The sequence below is a fragment of the Strix uralensis genome, chromosome 25, assembly GCF_047716275.1.
Source record: "Strix uralensis isolate ZFMK-TIS-50842 chromosome 25, bStrUra1, whole genome shotgun sequence".
Lineage (NCBI taxonomy): Eukaryota > Metazoa > Chordata > Aves > Strigiformes > Strigidae > Strix > Strix uralensis.
The window spans coordinates 4,617,944-4,637,873 of NC_133996.1; the positions used below are offsets into that span (position 1 = coordinate 4,617,944).

The window sequence follows — 19,930 nt, forward strand, 5'->3', positions numbered from 1 at the left end:
GCCTGGTTTGCTGAGCAGGTTGGGCCCAGTTTGGGGAGAATCCCTGCACTGGGGCAGCGATATCAACCCCGCAGCGAAACTGGGCTGTTCTGGCAGCGACAGGCAGTGCGGTGCCTCCCCGGGAGGTTTCCTCAGGTGCGCCAAGGTCCTTACATCAGGCGTCTCCAGCTGGCCGGTGAGTGCTCTGGCTTTCAGCAACAGCCATGATCAAATGTCCCATCGTGATGCTGAAACGTGTCCCCAGTTGCCCTAAGACCTGTTCGGGCAGACAGACACGTAACCACACGACAGGAAAGCGGAACGTGCTGCGCGAGGACGCCCAGCTCCAACGTGCTCCTCTGCCAGGCCAGCGGGCGAGCAGACTCTTGCTGGCCTGAGCCCAAACCACTGCCTGTGGGCAGCAGGGACAAGCAGGGCAACAGGCAGGGCAATGTAGAGGGCAATGGCAGGCCTGCAGAGCTGGCAAACACACGGATACTGAGTGCCAGGGCCAGCACCACAACCCCATCCCATGAAGAAACGCTGGTGGGAGGGTGGAGGAAACCAGCAGAGGATTGGGGGTGAGGGCGCAGGAGACACGCAAGGAGGACGCTGCCACCCTGTACAGTCTGGGCTGTACCAGGGACATCAAAACACACAGGTTCAGCCCAGCTCGGTGGGTAGGGATGCTGCCGAGGGGGAAAATCCTCTCAGGGCGGCAGGAAACCACCACTCCTGAGCCAGCACTGCGCCTGACAGGAAGCGCCTCACACCCTCACCCGCCCTTATATACCCCTCGGGGCCTGGACCGGGGCCACAGGTCCCTCTTGGAGCTGGAGAAAGAGCCAAGCTGTTGTCCCCCCCAGTCTCACCCACAGGGCTCAAGTCTGGCTGCAAACAACCCCTCCAAGACCCCCCACCCTGGTAAAGAGCCGGTGCTGGTGTCGCCCACCAGCCCCGTTACTGCCCCGGCCCCACAGCAGAGACGAGCCCGAGGCTTCTACACCAGCGCTTTATTTCTCAGAATCTCAGAGCAGGCCTGTTCCTGAGGCGGGATAGTTTAGGGGGTTTGTTTTGAGGCTGAGGGGAGCAGAGGGAGGCAGGGCGGGGTACTGGCTGCTCCTCCGTGCTGCGAGGGTCCAAGGAGGTGCCAAGGCCGGGGATGCCATCTTGGGGGTGTCTTCTTGGGGGGGGTAGGGGGTCAGTGCAGCCGCAGGAAGAAAGCCACAGCCAGCCCCAAGGCGAGGGAGAGGAGTGGGCTGCCACAGGGGGGGCTCAGGCTGCTTAAGATGTGGCTTGCAGTGGTGTAGGAGGTGGCCGTGACCCCCTCCCCCTTATTCGCCTGGCCAAAGGGCTGGAAAAGAAAACGAGAGAGAGTCAGGAGTCGCTCCAAACCAGAGCAGACAGCAACACAGGGTGGAAACCCGCCCAAAAGCCCTCAGCCGCGGGGCAGAAAGGAGCCAGGGGCACCCCGGTGCCCATGCTGCCCCTTCCCAGGGGGGACACATGGCCTCCTCTCCCCCATGTCACACACAGAAATCACCGTTGGCTTTTGGGTTTTCCCAAAGCAGGAAGTGAAGCGAGCTCTCCCTCTCATCCTTACTATGTTTCTAGCCAGGGGCTTTTAGAAATTGGGGAGGAGGGGGAAGGAGAAGACGGAGGGGTGGTCTGTGCCCCTCAGACTGCTGTGAGGAAGTGGCTGGGGCCATGGTGGCCCACAGGGACTGTGACAGAGGATGTGGGGTGCAGGAGTAGAGCTAGGAAACACCCGTACGGGAAGCGAGGGGGAGGAGGAGGAGGGGCCCCATCCCCCTGGCACCACGGGTTGTCACAAACAGGGACGTTGCAGCCGGTGTGTGAAATGTAACCCAGCTGGGATGGTGATGTCAGGGCATTTCCTTCCCTCTCTAAAGATCAGCACCTTCCAAATTAAGGTGTTTGCGTGAATCCCTCCTGCCCTGGCTGTGCAGGACCCCTCTCTCTGGGTGTTTGGTCCTTTCCTGGGACTCCTGGTGTAAGCAGCTGTGCGTTGTGACCGAGGACTGCAGTGGCAAGCGCTGCCTTGGGCTGCTGGAAGAGCAATGCCATTTCCCTCCATGAACCAGCCCCCACACTGGTTCACCCCACTCCTCAGGTCCTTCCGGAGCTGGGACAGGGCCAGGGATGGGGCCCCAACGCCCAGCTCTGCCCCCCCACAGGCACGCTTGCACTATGAGGATTTTTGACCAGTTTGCCCGGCCACAGAGCGGGACTCCCTGTGGAGCCAGCAGCAGGTTGCAGCTGCATGGAGTTCATGAGCGAAATAAGCACTGACAAATCTGGTCCCGTTTACCAACACGCTGTTAAAAAAAAAAAAGTAAATCAACCAGAGAGTTTCTCCAAACAGCATCGCCCTTCCTGAAAGCGCCGGCACCTTTCTGCCTCCCACACAACGGTCCCCACCCAGGAGAGAGTCAACATCCACCAGCGCAGCACTCGCCCTCACGGAGCCTCCCAGCAGGAAGAAAAACAACCTCCAGCGGGGAGAGGGGAGAGGAAACCACACAGCTGTGTGCCCCCCAGCATCCCCCCCATCCCCAGTGTCCCTGCAGCCATGCTCAGCATCCTCACACCGGGCACGGGCAGGAGCCAGGGCTGGGGCCAGCACACAAAGGAGAGGCTGCGAGATGGGGTGGAGAGCTAAGCGTGAAGGTTATGGATAGGAGTGATGCTCTTAAGTAAAAAAATGCTTTAAAAAAAAGCAACACATGGAAGTATTTAGACCTTACAGACCACAGCGCAAAGCTCCTGATAAGACAGTCAGGGTTAAAGTCACAGAAAGTCAAACGCTCGGGTTTCCAGCTGAACTTCAGCAGAAATTCTCCCACCAGTTGAAGCGTACAGTCCCCTGACTGCTGTCACACCCATGGGACAGAGCTGGCTGGACCCCCCGGCCTCCGTGGGGCCCCACAGCCGTGGGGTTTCTCTTACCATGTAGAGGACAAGCAGGGCGAGCAGGAGGAGCAGGTGGGCGCGCTGGAGGGGCTGCATGGTCAGGGCTGGGCTCACAGCGTGCTGTGACACTTCCTCATCTGCTCGCAGCGATGGCAGTTGGAGGCTTTAAGCGCAGCGGTGGCCCTGTCCCACCAATCACATCTTTCTCCCCTGCACCAGCTCCGCCGCCCCAAAGGGTTGTTTTGAATCCAGGACAATTTGGGGAAGTCACAGATGATGCTGATGCTGTGAGGGAGAAGGTGCAAGACACGGCATGGAGGATGTCTAGGCGGAGACAACACCGTAGAGCCCTTTCAGCCTCACTTCTCCATTGCCCAGCCCAAGAGCAGCTCCTGCTCCCCCTGTTCCCCAGCACGGCCGCACAGCCAGCCCCGAGCAGGGCGTCCCGGCCAGCATCTCCAGCAAAGGCAGCGAGCCCCTCACCCTGCCTCTTCCCACATCACAAAATACCACCTGCAGTATGAATCCCCCCAGACTGAGCTTTGCTTCTCTCCGGGGGCTCCCTGTCCTGTGCCCCACACCCCTGAAGGACTAAGAGTGGTTATGGGTTAAAACCCCACCCTGGTTCACTGGGTGGGTTTGCAAATCATGGACAACTTTTCAACAAGGGCTCTGCGTTGCACCGTGTAACAAACCTCCTTCCCTGCAACTCAGGGCAGAAGCTGGGTCCAAGCTGTCCCTCAGAATTTAAGTGACACACCTGGGACAGTCTGATCTGGGTAATGGATCAGGGAAACGCTTCCTTCCAGTCCCCCACTATCTGTCTCCTCACAGCAGACCTGAGCTCCCTCACCCAGCCAAGCGCAGCAGCAGCAAACAAAAGGGTTCTGGTTATTTCAAGACAGTTTGAAGTAAATAAAGCTACTGAAATGTGCCGAGCGCACACACCTGTTGTCTCATTTTGTGTTGGGGAAGTGCATCACAGCGCAGCGAGCCTGTCACCAGCCTCCGCACAGAGCTGAAGGCTGCTCTGCAGCAAAGCTTCACCAAATCTAGTGAATTTTTTGCGCTTCATGGAAGTGTCAAAATAAAAGTCTCTTGGGGACAGAAAACACCCCACAAAAGGTGCTAAAAATCAGCTTATTCTGCTCCTCTCCAATTGATGAGGCCAAGCTCTCCGGAGAGCGGAGCAGCATGGCAGCAGCGGGTGGGACATGGGACATGCAGGGAAGGCTCTCCGGATGGTGGCAAAGGCTGGGTGTTCAGAGCACCAGCGAGGCAAAACGACCGTGTGGTAGTGCCTGGGTGAGGGAAAGCGTTGCTAGAAAACAGAGACGAAGCAGGTGAGGAAATCAGGAGCAGGCGTACAGTACGTGGTGCCTCAGGTCAGGCTCTGTCTATGAGCTGAAGCTTAGGGCGTGCAGAGGGCGGCTGAGGAAAGGAAGCGTGGCAGCCTGTGGTGCTCCTGCCCCAGGTCCCACCCCAGCACCAGGAAGCGTTTGAAGCACTCTGAAGTGAACTGAGGTCAGAGAAGCGCCATTTTGCGGGCTGGTGTGCGGGGCAGGGAACGGGCGGGGAGCGGTTCGGCCTGGCTGGGGGCTGTGCAGAATGGAGCCTGCCGGCAGCCCGGGCCTCCCTCCTCAAGCGACGAACAGAGGGGGCTTCCCCCGGCTCATCCCTCCTCCAGGCGCCGGTTCGGGGAGCAGCCGGCACCGCAGGCCGGGAAGGCCCCGCCACAGGCCGGATCACCCACAGCGCAGGCCCCGGTGGCCGCGGGGTAGCCCGCCGAGGGGCCGGGCGGGCTGGCAGGGCCGCGCTGGGCCCCGGTGGCACCGGGAGAGCCGCAGGGAACGACGGCGGATCCCGTAGGGGCCCTCAGAGCGCCCCGGCCCCAGCCCGCGCCCCCCGGCGCCCTCCCGCCAGAGCCGGGGTCCCCGGGGGAGGGGAGCGGTGCATGCTGGGATGTGTAGTCCCCGGGCTGCCTCACCCTCCACGTGACCAGGACTGAGCCAATCGCAGCGGCCCTGCGTCGCCGTGGCAACCGCCTGTCAACAAGATGGCGGTGGCGCGCTGAGCGCGGGGTGAGTGCTGCGCCCGCGCGGGGGGAAGAGCACCCGCCCCGGCGGTTTGGGAGCCCCCACACACCGTGAGGGTCCCCCCGACACACGGTGCCCCCTCCCCCAGCACAAGCCGGGGTGCCCCCAGCGCTGCCACCCACATCGGGCCCTCCTTGAGCCCCCCCCCAGGGAGTACCCTGTTACCCCCGTTATTTTGAGCCCCATTCTGCCCATGATCCCTCAAAAAGCTGATGGCTTCCGGACTTTTGGGGACACACAGGGCTGCACAAGGCGGTGACAGGTTCAGAAATTAACACCAGCTCAAATAAAATTCCCCAAATTTCTTACCTGCTGCCTCCCAGCCGGCATCGCTCCCCAGCAGACACCAGCGATATTGGTCAGTCACGTCCCGCACAGGTTCGTATCGCCTTTGCATTTCCTCAGCTTCAAGAGGAGAAGAGTTGCTTTCTGCAGCTGCAACGGCATCGCAAGCACCGGCTCTTTCACCCGCTCCTGCCCCGATGCAGCAGGCACCGCTGCGCCTCACTCACCCGGGTTTCACCCCCTTTGCTCTCCGGCAGCTCCCCCAGATTGTGGCTCAAGGATTTTAACTGTTACTACAAGGCACAGAGTTAGCTGTGGGTACAGGAACACCCAACTCTGCCCAGAAAGCAAGGATGGGAAGATGGACTGATGAGAAAAATGTACCATCTGGGCTTTTTTGGACAGCCTTTTCAGTTACATTTAACAAAAATTGCCCATCAAGCAAATCCTCCCAAAGTTAATGAACCTGTATTTTATTTTTACATATTATCCCCTGTTATTTTTACTAAAAGAGCAAAGCTGTCTGAGTTCATTGCCTCCACTGGTACTTTTTTTACCGTCCTACATGTTTTGCAATGATTGTAGCTCTTTCTCTCCCACATATGTCCAAAATCAGATAAGTAAAAAGGTTTCCACATCCTCAGCAAGCCCTAGAGCACATTAGAGCCTCATCTGTTTTTATGGTTCCGTTTTAGGTCATAACACTCCTACTAGATCTTAAGAGCAAAAACTCCCTTTCCACTACTTCTGTTAATCCCAGAGTATTGTGCTTTTTGTTAAAGTAGCTCAATATTACCACTTTCTGCCTTGCTGCGCAGCACAGGATGATCATGTACCTTCCCTTGTGTCCTGGCTCATAACTAGTGCCCACATAGACTCATTAGTCTGAGAGTGCTTACGGGACTGGGCCACTCTGCTTTCTCCTGCCTTCTCTTTCCCTCAGCATAACCCCAGTATTTCTTTACCTGTTTTTGGAGAAGTTGTATCCAAAACGCTGACCTGTTTTCTTTCTTCCATGCTCTTCGTACCTCTTCTCAGAAGATGACAGACTGTCTCCTAGGACAAAGAATCCAGTGCAAGGCAGTCTCCGCTCCCACTCAAGGGGGACAACACTGAAAAAGAATATGCAGGGTAAAGTCCCTCAATCATTAGGGGATTCTGGGCCATCACAGTTTCTCAGTGGACTCAATACCCCAGGCCAGGGCTAATTCCTGTGGTCCCCCTCTCACGTACACAGCGTGCTGTTGGTGACACAGCCACCTCCCTACCAGTCAGGAGCCCAGGGATTTCTACCCAGTACCCCCAAAAGTTACCCTGGTCCTACCTGCTGTAGCAGAACAGGAATTCTTCTGTGGGGTCCCTTATGGCACAGATGAACCTCCAACACCGATTGCCATTTTGGAGCAGTAACACGTATTTGTGCTTTCAGGCGCAGCTCGCACTGACGTGGAGCTCATGTCCTCCATGATGCAAAAAATCACTCTGTTGGAACAAAAAATAGAGAAACAAGCACAAGAAATCCAACTGAAGGTAAAAATCCTGCCCTTTACTAAACCTGTTCTGTGCCCTGCTTTGATGGTTGAAGCCACAGTAGCATTGCACTGGCTCAGACCTAGTTTGGGCTAAAACAAGTCAATCTGTAGCCTGTTAGTTACACAAACGAGCCTGTGCAAAGCCACAGAGCAACGGTATCAGTCCTTGGGGTGGGAGAGTGGACACTCCCTGCTGTGACTTCTTAAAGTAAAGACTCACAGCACCCTTTCACTGATATCATTAGCTGTTTGGCTTCAACCCTTTTTTTTTTTTTTTAATTCTTTTTGCTTTCTGAACCAACAGCTGCTCATACAGCAGAGTCATCCTGCAGCAGACCCCTTTGCATTACTGCAGCTTAGAATAGATACCCTTTTTCTTTCTTTTAAAGAGGTGGCTGCAGAGATGCTAGTTTCATTTCTAGCTCAGCCACTTACTGCAGGTCGGAGCCTGTGGGTTTGCCTACAGCTCTTGTGCAGGTCCAGGCGGGGGACATGGGTCAGTGTGGCCCTCACCTATTCTTAGAGCAGTGTATTTATATCCCACCCCTCATTTGAGTCTAATTAAGGGATTTGTGAGGTGATACAGCCTTTGTGACCCTTATTTTGTCTCTGAGTGGGTGAGAACACATGCACCACTGACTCATCTTGCCAGGACTGATTGTGCAACTGTGCCTCAAGGTCCTGAAGGCCAAGGAACTAAACAAAGTCATTATTTGTTCTGGTCCTGAAGGACAGGAGGATTGCTGAACTCGAAGAGAAGATGAAGACCCTTCAGAAAGGAGAAGGTAAAAATTGTTCTACCCTTGGCACCTTGCTTCTACCTGTGTGAGAGCTCCAGAGCTCCTAGCGCTGCCACAGAGCAGCCTTGGAGGCCTCCTCGCTGAGCCACCTTAAAGCCCAAGAGCCTCTGCAGGGAGTGGTATCGGTTACGCACACGAGGCACCGTTTGCCAAGGCAGATCTGCACTTTATACTTGCATCTGTTGCTGGGATCTTTGGTGCAGCGCAAAACAGTATTTCCTGACCTATTTTCTATGGTTACTAAGTTTCCACGAGCATAGACCAACCACACAGATACGTGGGGATGGTCTGCAGACTTCAAACAGGCTGGAAAAACAGCCACTCACAGCTAAGTGAAATCAAAAATCTACTTGGAGTCTCGAACAGCGTTACAGGTCCAGGCTCACTTGTCCTGTAAGACAGCCTAACTCTAAATTGAACCCAGCTTGGAGTGAGTCACTGAAGGTCCTTCCCCCGACTCAGTTCCTTGGAATCCAGCAGCTCTCCAGCGGAGCCCAGACACGTTTCCTACCATGGCTGAACTACCTTGTTAGCACAAAGCTGTGGTAAGGTCTCAATTTCCTGAGCAGAGAACAAGAATATGCCTGTCAAACCACAAACATGTGTTTTGTGCCTCATCATGCATCATTCTAGCCATGCAGCCTAGATTTCTAGATCCAGCTTTAGTGGACACCTGCTCATTTTTTTAATGGGTCCCTTAAGACTAAGCCAAGCAATTCTTATTTTATAATTATGAACAGTACCACTCACATCAGCTTCCCACAGCATAAAACTCACCGGAATTGTTCACAACTATCTTTTATTCTGTCAGCATCTCTATCAAGGTGCTGCAGGTTGAATTGTCAGGGACCAGCATGCAGAGCTCACGTTCAGCTCCTGTGTCGTGTGGGCTTGAGTTCACTTCGGGTGCAGGCAGGTACTGCTGGGGCACCTGTGCTGTGTGACACGGGTTACCTATAGCTCTTCTTTAAGGCTGTACATAGAAAACCCAAGTCTTCCCTTTCAGATGCTCCTGACCCACCCACAGCAGAGGAACTGGAAATTAGGTGCTTTCAGCTGCAGACCCAGGTCTGGGAGATGGAGGTGAGACACCTGCTTCACTTGCCCTAAGCCATCTGCACCTTTGGTTTGAGATCGTTGCAGTCTCAGGCTGCTTGGTTTTTTTTAAGCTGCTGCTTTGATCGTCACGATTCTTCACCTCTCTCCTCTGAAAAGAAAAAAGAGGTTGGATGTGAGCTACAGGGCAGTAAGAGCTTTTATAATACACATTTGTGCTTCCTGCAAGCCTCTTCGTTTTGATTTCTAGGACTGTAGAAGTATTCTTTGCAGCTACTACAGTCTTGGGGGATTACTGTGTCACTACAGATACTTTCATTCTCCCTTTTACCTACTAGCAGAGCTACTACTGCCTAGTAGAGCTGCTACTACTACCGTGCCAGTGAGTTCGTCTGTCTGCCAGGACCAGAGCGCCCCAAAACAAACCTTCTTTCACCTCCCCTTCTGCTTCTCACAGTCACAGCTGACCACTCTCAGGCTTCCATTTCTACTTTTCTGAAGCTCTGGTCTACAACACTGACTTGTACTTTCCTCTTACAGCGGTTTCTAAATGACTATGGTCTGATTTGGGTTGGAGAGAGACATGAACAGCTGGAAGATTTAGAATCGCTCAGGGATGAAGAAGAGCTACCAGCAAGGAGTCTCTGGAAGCCAGGTAAAGCACCAGCACTCTGCTGAAGCAGATATCCTAGCTCCTGCTGCAGGCTTAGAGAAGGTATGATACTCCCCAGAAAAGGTAAGCACCAAAGACCCAGAATTTGGGTTTTCAGAACTGGTGATCCTGGGCTGAGGTCTTCACATCAGTCCATCTCAGGGGCAGAGATGTGGAGCCATTTAACAGGAGCTAAGCCAGGCAGAACGTTGGTATTTTATATATCTATATTTTATAAGCCCTGTCCAGGGGAAGAGGAGAGAACCTGATGGCTCAGCCATTTGGAAGGATACCCTCACAGCAGCTGCTTCCCAAAGAGCTCACGTACCCTCAACGTTTGAAGGTTGATTGCTCTGATAACACTGACGTAAAACGGGTGGAAAACGGAATCAGATGCTTTGTGTATATAGTAGCTGTAGTAACTTACCCATGTTGTCTGGCTCCATCAGAGAGGTTTGTTTGCCTTTCCTCCCAGCCACCACGTGAGTGGTTTAATTGAGACCTGATTGTGCTGTATGGGGTCCAAGCATATTTGGCAATAGCTTCTGAGGAAGTGGTAACAGAGAAAAAGAGTAATATTTGGGCTGTACAGCCAATGCTGCTTCCTAACCACCATGCAAATATTAGCTAACTAATCCTTCCCTCCCTCAGATGCAGGAGGGGAGAAGACGGGAGAAACAGTAGAAATAATATTCATTGTTTTCAGTTCATTTACTCTTTTTAAGGGAAATTTTCCCTGCCCTCCTTTATCATATCGTAAAAAAGAGGAACAGAAAATACCAAAGACTTTACCTCTGCCCACATCTCTTCTTTCATTTCCTCTTCTGATTTCATTTTTCTGTCCCATCACAACTCATTTACTGCTTCACCCTTCCACCCTCCTCAAGCACCCAGATAAACATCCCCAGCAGCGTCCCAGCAAGAGCAAGCAACCTGCTGGTGGCAAGGAGCAGGCAGCCAGCTGTCTTTACACTGGCATTTCTTCAACTCTGCCCTGATCCATTTATCCGATCTAATTAATCAAACTAGTTAAATTCCTCACTCTGTGTGTTTTACAGCACTGCGCTAAGGGACAAGCCAACACTTCTGAAATTACAAGCAAAGACGAGGAGCTGAGTGTGGTCTCTGAAGAGCTGGCTGCATCTGTAGCTGGCTCGGGGGTTATATTAGCTTGTAGCAAGAGGGTGGTTTCCCTGCTGCCCTGCCCTTGTGGTTTTGCACACACCCATGTAAACCTGGCAGCGCTGCAAAAGCGTGAAATGTGAAGCATGGAGAGGCAGCACAGACAGCCCCAAAATGTTGGGACTCGAATGCAGCTCAAATTCACACAGAGGTGAAAGCTGCTCAGCTGGCGTCCCCTTCCCCCCGTAACTCTGATCCCTCTCCACAGGTGAAACAGTTGTTTCCAAACACCAGATTGATTTTGATTTAATCTTGGAAAAGGTGAAGGATTTGAATGTGCTGGCTGGAGAAGGCATTTCTCAAATCGAGCACACGCCTGGGGGTGCTCGGCTGAGACAGCCAGAACCCCTCCCTCTTATGCTGTATCAAAATGGGATGGTGATGTGCAACGGACCCTTTCGGCCCTACGAGGAGCCATCCGTGCAGGTATGGAAAGGTCTGTGGAGGAACTGGACTGAGAGCCACCCTGCTGCCGTTCACTAAGCCTCAGGAAAGGGCATGTGAGCTCATCCCAGTCCTAGAAAGGGGTAGCTACTGACAACTCCCGCTTCTCACCTGCGCTCCCATGCTGCCTTTAAAGACTACTCTGTGTGGTAATTTTTAGAGATGGAGATTCTGGATCTTTTAGGCAGACTTTCTGCAGGCAATAACACAAATAGGAACAGCCCAAAAGGATATATCCCTCATGAGATAAATAGAAAGTCTGAGGTATGACCACAAGCTCTCATTTTGTTTCAGCAATGCCTGCAGGATATTGTGGATGGCTATTTCCCTTCAGAGTTGCAGCTGCGCTACCCAGACGGCGTCCCTTTGCAGGTAAGCAGTGCAAAACCCTATTCATCAGCTTTTTGGAAAGAAGAAATTGCTCTCTTCCCAAGAATATCGTTCAGGTTTCTTTCACCAACCTGCTGGATGCTCCCCACAGCAGATTAAGTTTGAGGTTTCTGAACACAGCCTGTATGCAGCTTAATTCTGTGCACGTGGGTCTCGGGGAAAGGGTGGCTGGGAGCACACCTGCTAGAGCCGTTACAGGAAGTAAACGAGTGTTTCAGCATCAGGACTAAATTCTTTCTCTGCCTTGGTGAATCTTGGCTTGGAACAAGACTTCTAAGAGCGTAGCAGGCTTTGTAGAAAAGAAGTAGTATGTGCAGCAGCTGAAGTGCTGTGTAATAAAAAGGAGAAAAAAAATTCTCAAATAGTTCCTCTGGAAAAGCTTTTAAAACCAGATTGAACAAGTATCTCTCAAGGAGGGTGTCGAGAGAGTTTATTTTGCCACGGTTTAAATGGATTTGGCCACCCGAGGTTCTTTTGGGCCCTATTTTTTTGATTTCTCAGGAATGGCAAAAAGCCAAGGCCACATTTTCAGGCAGAAAGCTGGCAGAGAGCCTCAGAGGACTCTAATCTAGGTCTTCAAGTGCATCCGAAACGTAAGCAGGCACAACCAGAGGGGTGCACCCACCCACTGCCACGAAGAAAGCAGGGCACGACTGCGGGGGCAAGCACGAGGTCAGGGCTGCCAGAGTGAGCTGGTAGGTGTGGTGGTCAAAGTCAGATGGAAGAGGAAGGATTGTGCAAGGCTCCTGGGGCTGTGGTTCCCTATAACCTGTGCGTAGCTGGCCACGTCTGGAAGCCACAGGACAGTACAGTAACCCGGGGCAAATACAGACATGGCACATCCACCTGTGGTACGGACAGCCGGTGTAAAAGGAATATAAGTGGAAGCCAGGCAGAAAGTCTGTCCCGATTTGTACAGCTTTCCCCACTGCCTGCCTTGGTTTGTTAGAGCCCCTGACAGTCCCCACCACAGCTTCTTACCACCAAATCCCTCTCCACCCCCAACCTTTCACATCACTTTCCACCTGGAGAGTGTTCTCAAGCGTGGAAGCAGCAAAGAGGAAAGGTCAGGTCCAAGCATGTTTCTTACAACTCATGAAGAGGAGCAGCTGCCCAGTGCTTGCTGAGGTAACAACTACTGGTTTGGGTGGGCCGGCCCAGGCAGTTGAGGGATCCACCAGGATTTGGTTTGTTAGAGAGCCTATAGGAGCTGAAACCACATTTGATTGAGTTTGGACAGCTGGAGGAGCTTCCAAGGAAGCAGCTCGCTTGGTTTCATTTGGGGTTTACAATTCTTGGCTGTCATTGGTGTGGTTTATTGTGCTCTGACGCAGTGAGAAAAACCTTGCTCAACATAAGCAAATCTGACATTTGCTTATGGCAGCTGGCCTTAATTCAACAGGTCACTGACAGAAGGGACCTGGTGTTTCAGGAGAGAGACCTTCCAGGAAGTTTTCCTGGCCCTGGCCAAGTGGTTGGCCATTCTAAATCAACCGAGGTGCAGGAAACCACTGAGATCCCAGGTAAATTCTTAAACCTGTCTCAAAAATGCAGCTAATTCCCAAAGAGGAGAATCAAAACCTTACCAGGGCAGTTCAGCTGGAATGGGTAGGGTCTCAGAGAGGAAGGCAACACTTCTGCATCAGAGCCCTGCGCTTGTAGCCCCAGTGTTGCTTCAGGAGCTGGGAGCCAGGCAGCACACACAGTGTCCTCTCATCGTTAAATCCTCCTAAAAAATGAGGCGTGACAAGTGATAAAAGACCAGAAGATCAGTGGGTTTCCAAAACCGCATCTGCCCTGCGCCTTTCGAAGGCCAAGCTCTTTCTTTACTCACCATTATGAGCATCAAAGGATGCTGAGGGAACCCTGCGGATCTGGGGAGGGGGCAGCTTGCAAACAACCTTCAGTTCTCCTACAAGCTCATTCCGTAAAGGTGGAAATCTTCAGGCCAGACCAATCTTAACTCTACCAAATATGGGACGATTCATCTTCAGACTTTCATAAGAGAATATGGGACATGAGGTCAGGCCACAGATTCCTCATTTTGCTTCTAGACTCTAGTGGTGTGTGTAAGCAATACCTGTCAGGGTTGGAAAATCAAATGCACTCAGTCACGTAGACAGAAAATAGTGGGTTTGTGCATGCATAACTAAATAGCCCGAACACGTGCATTGCCCATCAGCAACATCTTCCTATTTACAGAAAACTCTGCTATTCACTCGTTCATCTCAAGGCCATTCACAAACAGAAGCTGTGTGAAATGTTTCCTTTATCCAAGTAGTAAAAAAAAAAAAAAATAATTGCCCAGTGCCACCATGGAAAAACACACCCTACAGTACAACCTACAAATACACCCTCACAAGATGAAAAATTTTCCAAGTCTGTAAAAATTGTCACAGTTTCATGTTTGCCTGTTGGCAGCAGGGCTAACCAGGTTTTACCAGTTGTGCGCCCCAGCTGTGTGCTGAACAGGCTGCACAGCTGCTCACTGTTGATGTCAACAATTAAACACTTCATGGGCCAGAAAATGGGACAAGCTTCAAGGGGGGAGGCCGAGAGCCAGCCTCAGCCTAGCAAGGGGAGGTTAGAGCTCTCCCTGTCGGCTGTTGCGCTCTCTCGCTTAAACAAATCAGCCTATTCTGGGGGTAAATTGTTTGTCAAAAAGGTCACACATGGACACGTCTCCCCTCTGCTCTGGCAGGTCCCAAACTCTCCCTTGAGCAGTTCCTCAACAAGTTTTCCAAGCCCTTGACACACGGAGGAGAAGAGATCAGTGGCCGAGGCTCAGCCAGAGCAGCACAGCAGGTACGAGTGGACCCCCAAACACCCACAGAAGGCGTCCAGCAGCGATTCCCTGGGCTCAGCACCCTGCTCAGCACCCCACGCAGCACCCGCACCCCCTCCTTGGGCCTCTCTCAGCTCTGCATAACCTCCTCCTCCTCCCAGAGAGGCTCCACCAGAGCCCACGTGGCACATTGGCACCCGCTCCTGGGCTTTCCTGGCTCTGGTTGCCCTCTGTGAGGAGCAGGCAGTGCTGACGCTCTCCTGGTTTGGTTTCAGGGCTCTGATGGGGTGCGGAGCAGCAAAGAGATCCTGGTGGAGACACCCAGGCTGTCTGCCCTGCAGAGGTACAGGCACGGTCCCTCCACCCCTGCCCTGTCAGGCTCTCATCTTCCTCCTCGTTCATCACTGAGGGTTTATTTCAGGGGTTTCAGTTGAGGAAGTAAATGGACTTGCCCCTTTTTATCTTACACCTTAGAAATAATTAGAAAAAAAAGGCCAAGTGTGGTCTTTTGAGAAGACCACTGAATTGTTCATGGTGAACCTGCCATCTTTTCCATCTCTAACAAAAGCTTCTGTTGTTCAAAATATTACTTATTGCTGTGAGATACTTTTCCCAACAGCGAGCCAAGGCCTAAGAGTTTGAAGCCATCTAAAAAGCTGTTTGTGGTCATGTTAAATGGGAGAATTCCTCCAGGAAACTGATGCCCAAGTGGGAGGTCACACTAACACCACTTTTCCACTCAGTCTTCTGGCAAGCCAAGACCCAAATAGCTAATGAAAAAAAAAAAAACCCCAAGCAGATTATTTTTAATCAAAAAAGTAGGGCGAAGTACTTGCCAGACAGCCCTGATCTAAAATGAAAAAGCTAAAAAAGGTCAGCAACCCTCTTTCCAAGGCACCTTGAAGCAGTGAAAGCAAAGAAGCAGTTTGGTCTGTGGGTCAGTCTGCTCGCCCGCAGCCAGATCGGGCTTTGTTCATGCCAAGGACATTCCCAAATGTGAAGCACCTCTCCCCATTGGGATCACCCTGGCAGCCCCGAGGCTCTGCCCCTCGAGCAGAGCTCACAGGCTCTGCCGCCGGCAGAGTGCTCGCTCCTCAGCTGACGAGGTTTTTCCAACCTCCAGGGTGAAGACAGCTGAAGAGGCCGAACCTTCTGCCCCTGATGTCTGCACGCTCCGCATCAAATCTGAGAGCGGGGAGCAGACGTACGTCGTAAAGATGCTGTTCACGGAAACCATAGGGGACCTGCGCCAATACCTCACCCACGCCAGGTAGGCCTGGGCCTTCCTCCCCTCCTCGCTCCCCACCCAGCTCTGTAGAGCCCTGGGGAAGGTTTCTGGCTGCCGCTGAAGGCCTTGGAGCTCCGCTTCAGCTGATCAGCATGAGCTGGGCAGGGCTGGGCCTTACAGCCCCAGGAGCTGCTGCTTTTGCTCCAGCACCAGAGATGCTCTCTGGGCAGCACCGCCAGGGTCACGCTGAGCTTGGAGCATTTAATACCACCTCTGCCAAAGAGCTGACGCAGCAGCAGAGATAAGCCTCTTTCATCCTCGCAAAATTGCCATCTGACCCAGGTCCATGGCTGCCTTTGCCTCCTTCCAGCCGCTCGGCAGTGCTCAGCTGGCTGTTGCCACCATTCCCAGGGTGTTGGCGCAGCCTGGAAGTGGAGCCACAGCCTTCAGCTGATGGATCAACACCACCCTTCACTCAGCCACCTCTATATCCCGAGGCATTTAATGCTGCCCAAGGGCTGACACATCCCTCTGGGGACAGCCTCAGATGGCTGAGGGGACCCTTTTACTCTCCCCACTGCTGTTGTGGGCCATAGCTCTGGCATCGGTCGGAGCCTACGCTGAGCTCACTGCTGTCAGGATGCAAGAGCCTCCTTCCCCACTGCAGCTGTGCAGCCTGGAACGGCCGCTCTGTGCCTGGCTGGCGCCCGCAGTTTGGGCGGGAAGCCCTTTTTTCTGCCGGGCCTGTGCTTGTGAAACAGTCTATCCCTCTGCTCTTACATAACCGCAGCTGGATCAGCCAGAGCATCTCAGCAAAACCTTGGGGGATCCTGCGCGTAGGAAAGATTGTGTTGTTCTTTCCTAGGGGTGGAGACTCCGACTCGTATGAGATCATCAGTACCTTTCCCCAGAGGGTGTACGCGGACAACTCCAGGAGCCTGCAGGAATGTGGCCTGATCCCCAACGCCTCCTTGCTGCTGCGGAGAAGAGACCCCTCCCAACGGCAGGGGCTGCAAACAGCTTAACAGCTCCACACAAGAGCTGCTCGCCCCAAGCTCTGCGTCGTCAGCTGTGCTGTAACCTGGCTGGGAAGAGAGGAGAGAGCTGTCCTTCCAGATTTAGTTTCATTGCGCCGTTACCTGGGATGGAGGAAAGAGCTCGGAGGTGGCAGTTTGGCCTCTCCTTCTGCCTCGTGGGTGGATGCTTTTCCCCGAGACAGGTGGGCTCTAACACAGGGGTGTTTCTGTTGGCTCAAACCCAAGGCTGGGTTTCTCATCTCTGCGGGAGGTTACACAGGCTGATCCCTGCCCAGGGAAGGCTGCCAGCTTTACACTGGGGCAGTTGCTCAGCTGGGCTCAGGGATTCTTTACAGCAGCAGGACAGACAGACAGGGTTGCTTTGCTTTCCACACACAGCTGCTCCCTGGAGATTTCAGCTGCACTTACACCATGAGAGAAACAGGCTCAGCTATATGGTCCCTGGTGAAGCTAAACCAAAAGGCCCTGAGCCATTGCAAAGCTGGGACTGAGCCAGACCCATCTCAGCCAGGAGATCCTGCTACCGGGTTTCCTGTACGTGAACAACTCCTTCCCTTGGACAGCCCCCAGCTCCAGCGGGGCCCAGGCTCACAGCCACGCTGAGCTGCCTCCCTCCCTCCTCCTCCTCCTCCCTCCCCAGCCTGCTGCAGCCAGGAGCTGGATGCTGCAACAGGACACCGTGTCATTGGAGAAGAGCATAGTCCCTTCGCTGCTTCTCAGCTGAACCCCGAGTAAAAGCATCTTCCTCCCTCTCCTGCGGGCTGGGGCTGCACTTCGCAGGCCCCTTTCCCAGCACATTCTTCCCATTTCAGTTGTGACAAGTTCCCACTTGACTCCCAGCTGACAACACTCCCACTCGCGCGAGGCAGCGCCTTCTGGCAGGTTCCCCTTGAGCAGAGGCCCCGCACGTGCTGCCACCCAGCCCTCATTAAAGGCTCCCAATAAAACCACTTATTTAAGTTGCAGTTTCCACTCCCATTAAGATTTCAACAGCACGGCTGCCGTGGAAGGCGGCAGGATGCCCAGAGCTCTTCCCGGACCCCTCCGACCAGAGCTGGACCCTGCACAACTCAAATACTGGAAGCACCACTTGTGCAACCAGCCACTTCCATGGGCTCCCCATCACCAGTGACTCAACCCCCACAGCTTTAAGTTAATTTCCTCCTTTTTCCACCTATAACAGATACAGGAGCATACAGGGGACCCTTCTCCACTGCCCCTCTATATCCTAGTCTGTAACCAACCAGGTGATCTTTGTGCCAGGGGTTTGTTTTCCCCTCACACATCTGGCTGAAGCTGTCCCTCCCCCGGGCAGCCGTTGTTACCAGGCAGAGTAGAGGAATGCTGGAGAGAGGTACCTGTCACTACCGCGCTGTAGGATATTCAGACAAGTCCTGCGAGCCTTTGATTAGCGGCAGCAATCTAAGGTGTTAAGATCTTTGTGTCAGGCTGCAGCAGTGAGTACAACTGACTCAGCTTCTCTGAGCTGGAAATGACTCAGAATCGTTAGGGTGATGTTTAACCTGTAGTCAAAATAAAACCAAATTTAAAGGAAACCCACGAGTACCGATGTGAAAGGTACAGTAACATTTAATAGCATCTCGGAAGACAACACTGGTTATAAACTTGCTTTTTGGCAGGAAAACAAAATGCACTTGGTCCAGGTTGCAAAAAAAAAAAAAAAAGCCAACTCAAAGAGGAAAGATAAGACAGCTGGAGCATCAGCTGTTCTGGAGCAGCCCTGAGCCGTTAAGGCTCACGAGGGAGCCCTGGCAGCGCATCGTGGCCGAGGGCAGACGGAGCAGCCCAGGTCCCGCTGCCAGGCCCATCCATCCCCCCCGAGCCACAGCGGGCTTCGCCCCCAGCCTTCTGCGCGGTGGGTGGTCAGACCCCAGCCCTGTGCAGTATTTTTGCATTAAATTAAAAACAAACAAACAAAAAAATTGACTTAGTTGCCATAATCTCTGCAGTTGAGATGAAAAAAAAAAAAGAGAAAAAGGAAGTGAGGCAGCAGGATTTACAATTTTTAACAGCAACTGGGAGAAGTGGGAAGTAAAAAGCAACCCTAAGCCCTTCCCTCCTGCTCTCCCTGCAGCGGAGAGGGCTGACGGGCGCCTGCACTTCGCACAGCCCCAGAGGCTTTGCTGTTTACAGAGGCACTGGAAGCTGCGGGTGAGCCAGGCCCAGCTTTGTTCAAAGGCCATGCGCAGCGAGCGTCAGACTTTCTTTGGATCCCTCTGAGATGATATCAGGGGTAGGCAGGAGGGAATCGTAGGCAGCTGCAATGAGTAGTTTTGGTCATGGGTTTTCCCTGCGCTGGGATACAGGTCGCGGTGCCAGGACAGCGCTGACAACCTGGAAGTGAAGGTGGTCGGAGATGAGGGTGCTCAGGAATTGCAGGTAGAGTCCAGGATGGGAGGGGAGGCTCAGGCCAGCTTCAGGAACTCCTGCAGGGTGTTTTGCTCCACCGCTTCCACAAAGAGCTCGTAATCCTGCAGGGAAAAGCCACACGGTCGCTCACAAGGCAAGAGGGAGCGGTACGCTCCCACCGCTCGGGCAGCGCGGGGTCCCCTGAGCACACAGCACAAACCGGTTCACAACACGGGTGACAGTCACGTGGAGGGCGACAGGGCAAAGCGGGGACAGCCCCTGCCCAGGGGTCACCCAGGATCCCTCTGCCTGGGTCCCATTTTTCACAAGTCACTGTGCTCCAAGCGCCCGTTAAGCCCGGCGGCGCTTTGTCCGCGAGAAACACCTTTGGAAAAACATCTTGACACTGTTCACAGCAAAACCAAGGGGACGGGGGTTACTGCCCACCACCCAACCACCTCCCCGGTGCTTCTCCCCCACGCAGAGCACGAGCCTCACCCCACAGTAGTGGTCTCCGTTGACGATCTGGGGCGGGATGGCTTTGGGGTTGCCTGCCTTCGCCCTCATCTCCTCCCGGAGAGCGTTGTCCTGGGAGATATCCACCAGCTCGTATTTGATGTTTTTCCCATCGAGGATTCTGGTTACTTCGCTCTGTTGGGATTTGATCTGGAACCCGGGCGGGAAAGGCAGGTTACGGGGAGCTGGAGAGGAGCCCGAAGCTTGTCAGCCACGCTCAGCACAGCACCCACGGGCCAGACCCCGCCTGGCCACGGGGCTCGGTCCTGCGTGGGGAGCAGGGGACACCCAGCACTTTGTGGAGGGGAGAAAAGAAGGGGACGGGACACTTGGGATGGGGTGAGGGGGGGCTTCAGAGCTCCACGGGGAAGAGACGCCCACCCCGGGGGAGAGGGCCCCCAGGGCACCCAGCCCTGCCCCACCGGAGCCCCCCCCCGCCGCCGCTCACCTCCCGGGAGCCGGTCACCGAGGTGCTGTAGACCTTGAGGGTGCTCATGCTGCGATCGCGGCCGCTCCCTGCGCTCAGCCCGGCGGAGGGAGGCTCGGAGGGAGGGAACGGGCAGCCCCGCCGCCGCCCGGCATGTGACTGCGGGGACCAATGGGGCCGGCGGGCCCGGGCATGCGGCGTCGGCGGGGCCCGGCCC

At 53.9% G+C, this 19,930-nt stretch overlaps 2 protein-coding genes across 2 annotated transcripts; one reads left to right on the forward strand and one right to left on the reverse strand.

Moving 5' to 3' along the window:
* Window positions 1-6,710: 6,710 nt before the first annotated feature.
* On the forward strand, window positions 6,711-16,446 carry UBXN11 (UBX domain protein 11; the record flags this gene model as incomplete). The annotated part of the gene is made up of 11 exons (XM_074894368.1): window positions 6,711-6,824; window positions 7,557-7,611; window positions 8,633-8,709; window positions 9,223-9,337; window positions 10,725-10,942; window positions 11,255-11,332; window positions 12,753-12,873; window positions 14,052-14,155; window positions 14,411-14,478; window positions 15,259-15,405; window positions 16,229-16,446. Coding segments are annotated over 11 exons (1,257 nt in total), but the record flags the coding sequence as incomplete, so codon positions are not given.
* Window positions 16,447-17,972: 1,526 nt separating this feature from the next.
* On the reverse strand, window positions 17,973-19,914 carry SH3BGRL3 (SH3 domain binding glutamate rich protein like 3). The gene is given in 4 exon segments (XM_074894147.1): window positions 17,973-18,892; window positions 19,269-19,436; window positions 19,735-19,844; window positions 19,847-19,914. Coding segments are annotated over 4 exon segments (405 nt in total). The 5' UTR covers window positions 19,908-19,914; the 3' UTR covers window positions 17,973-18,826.
* Window positions 19,915-19,930: the final 16 nt, after the last annotated feature.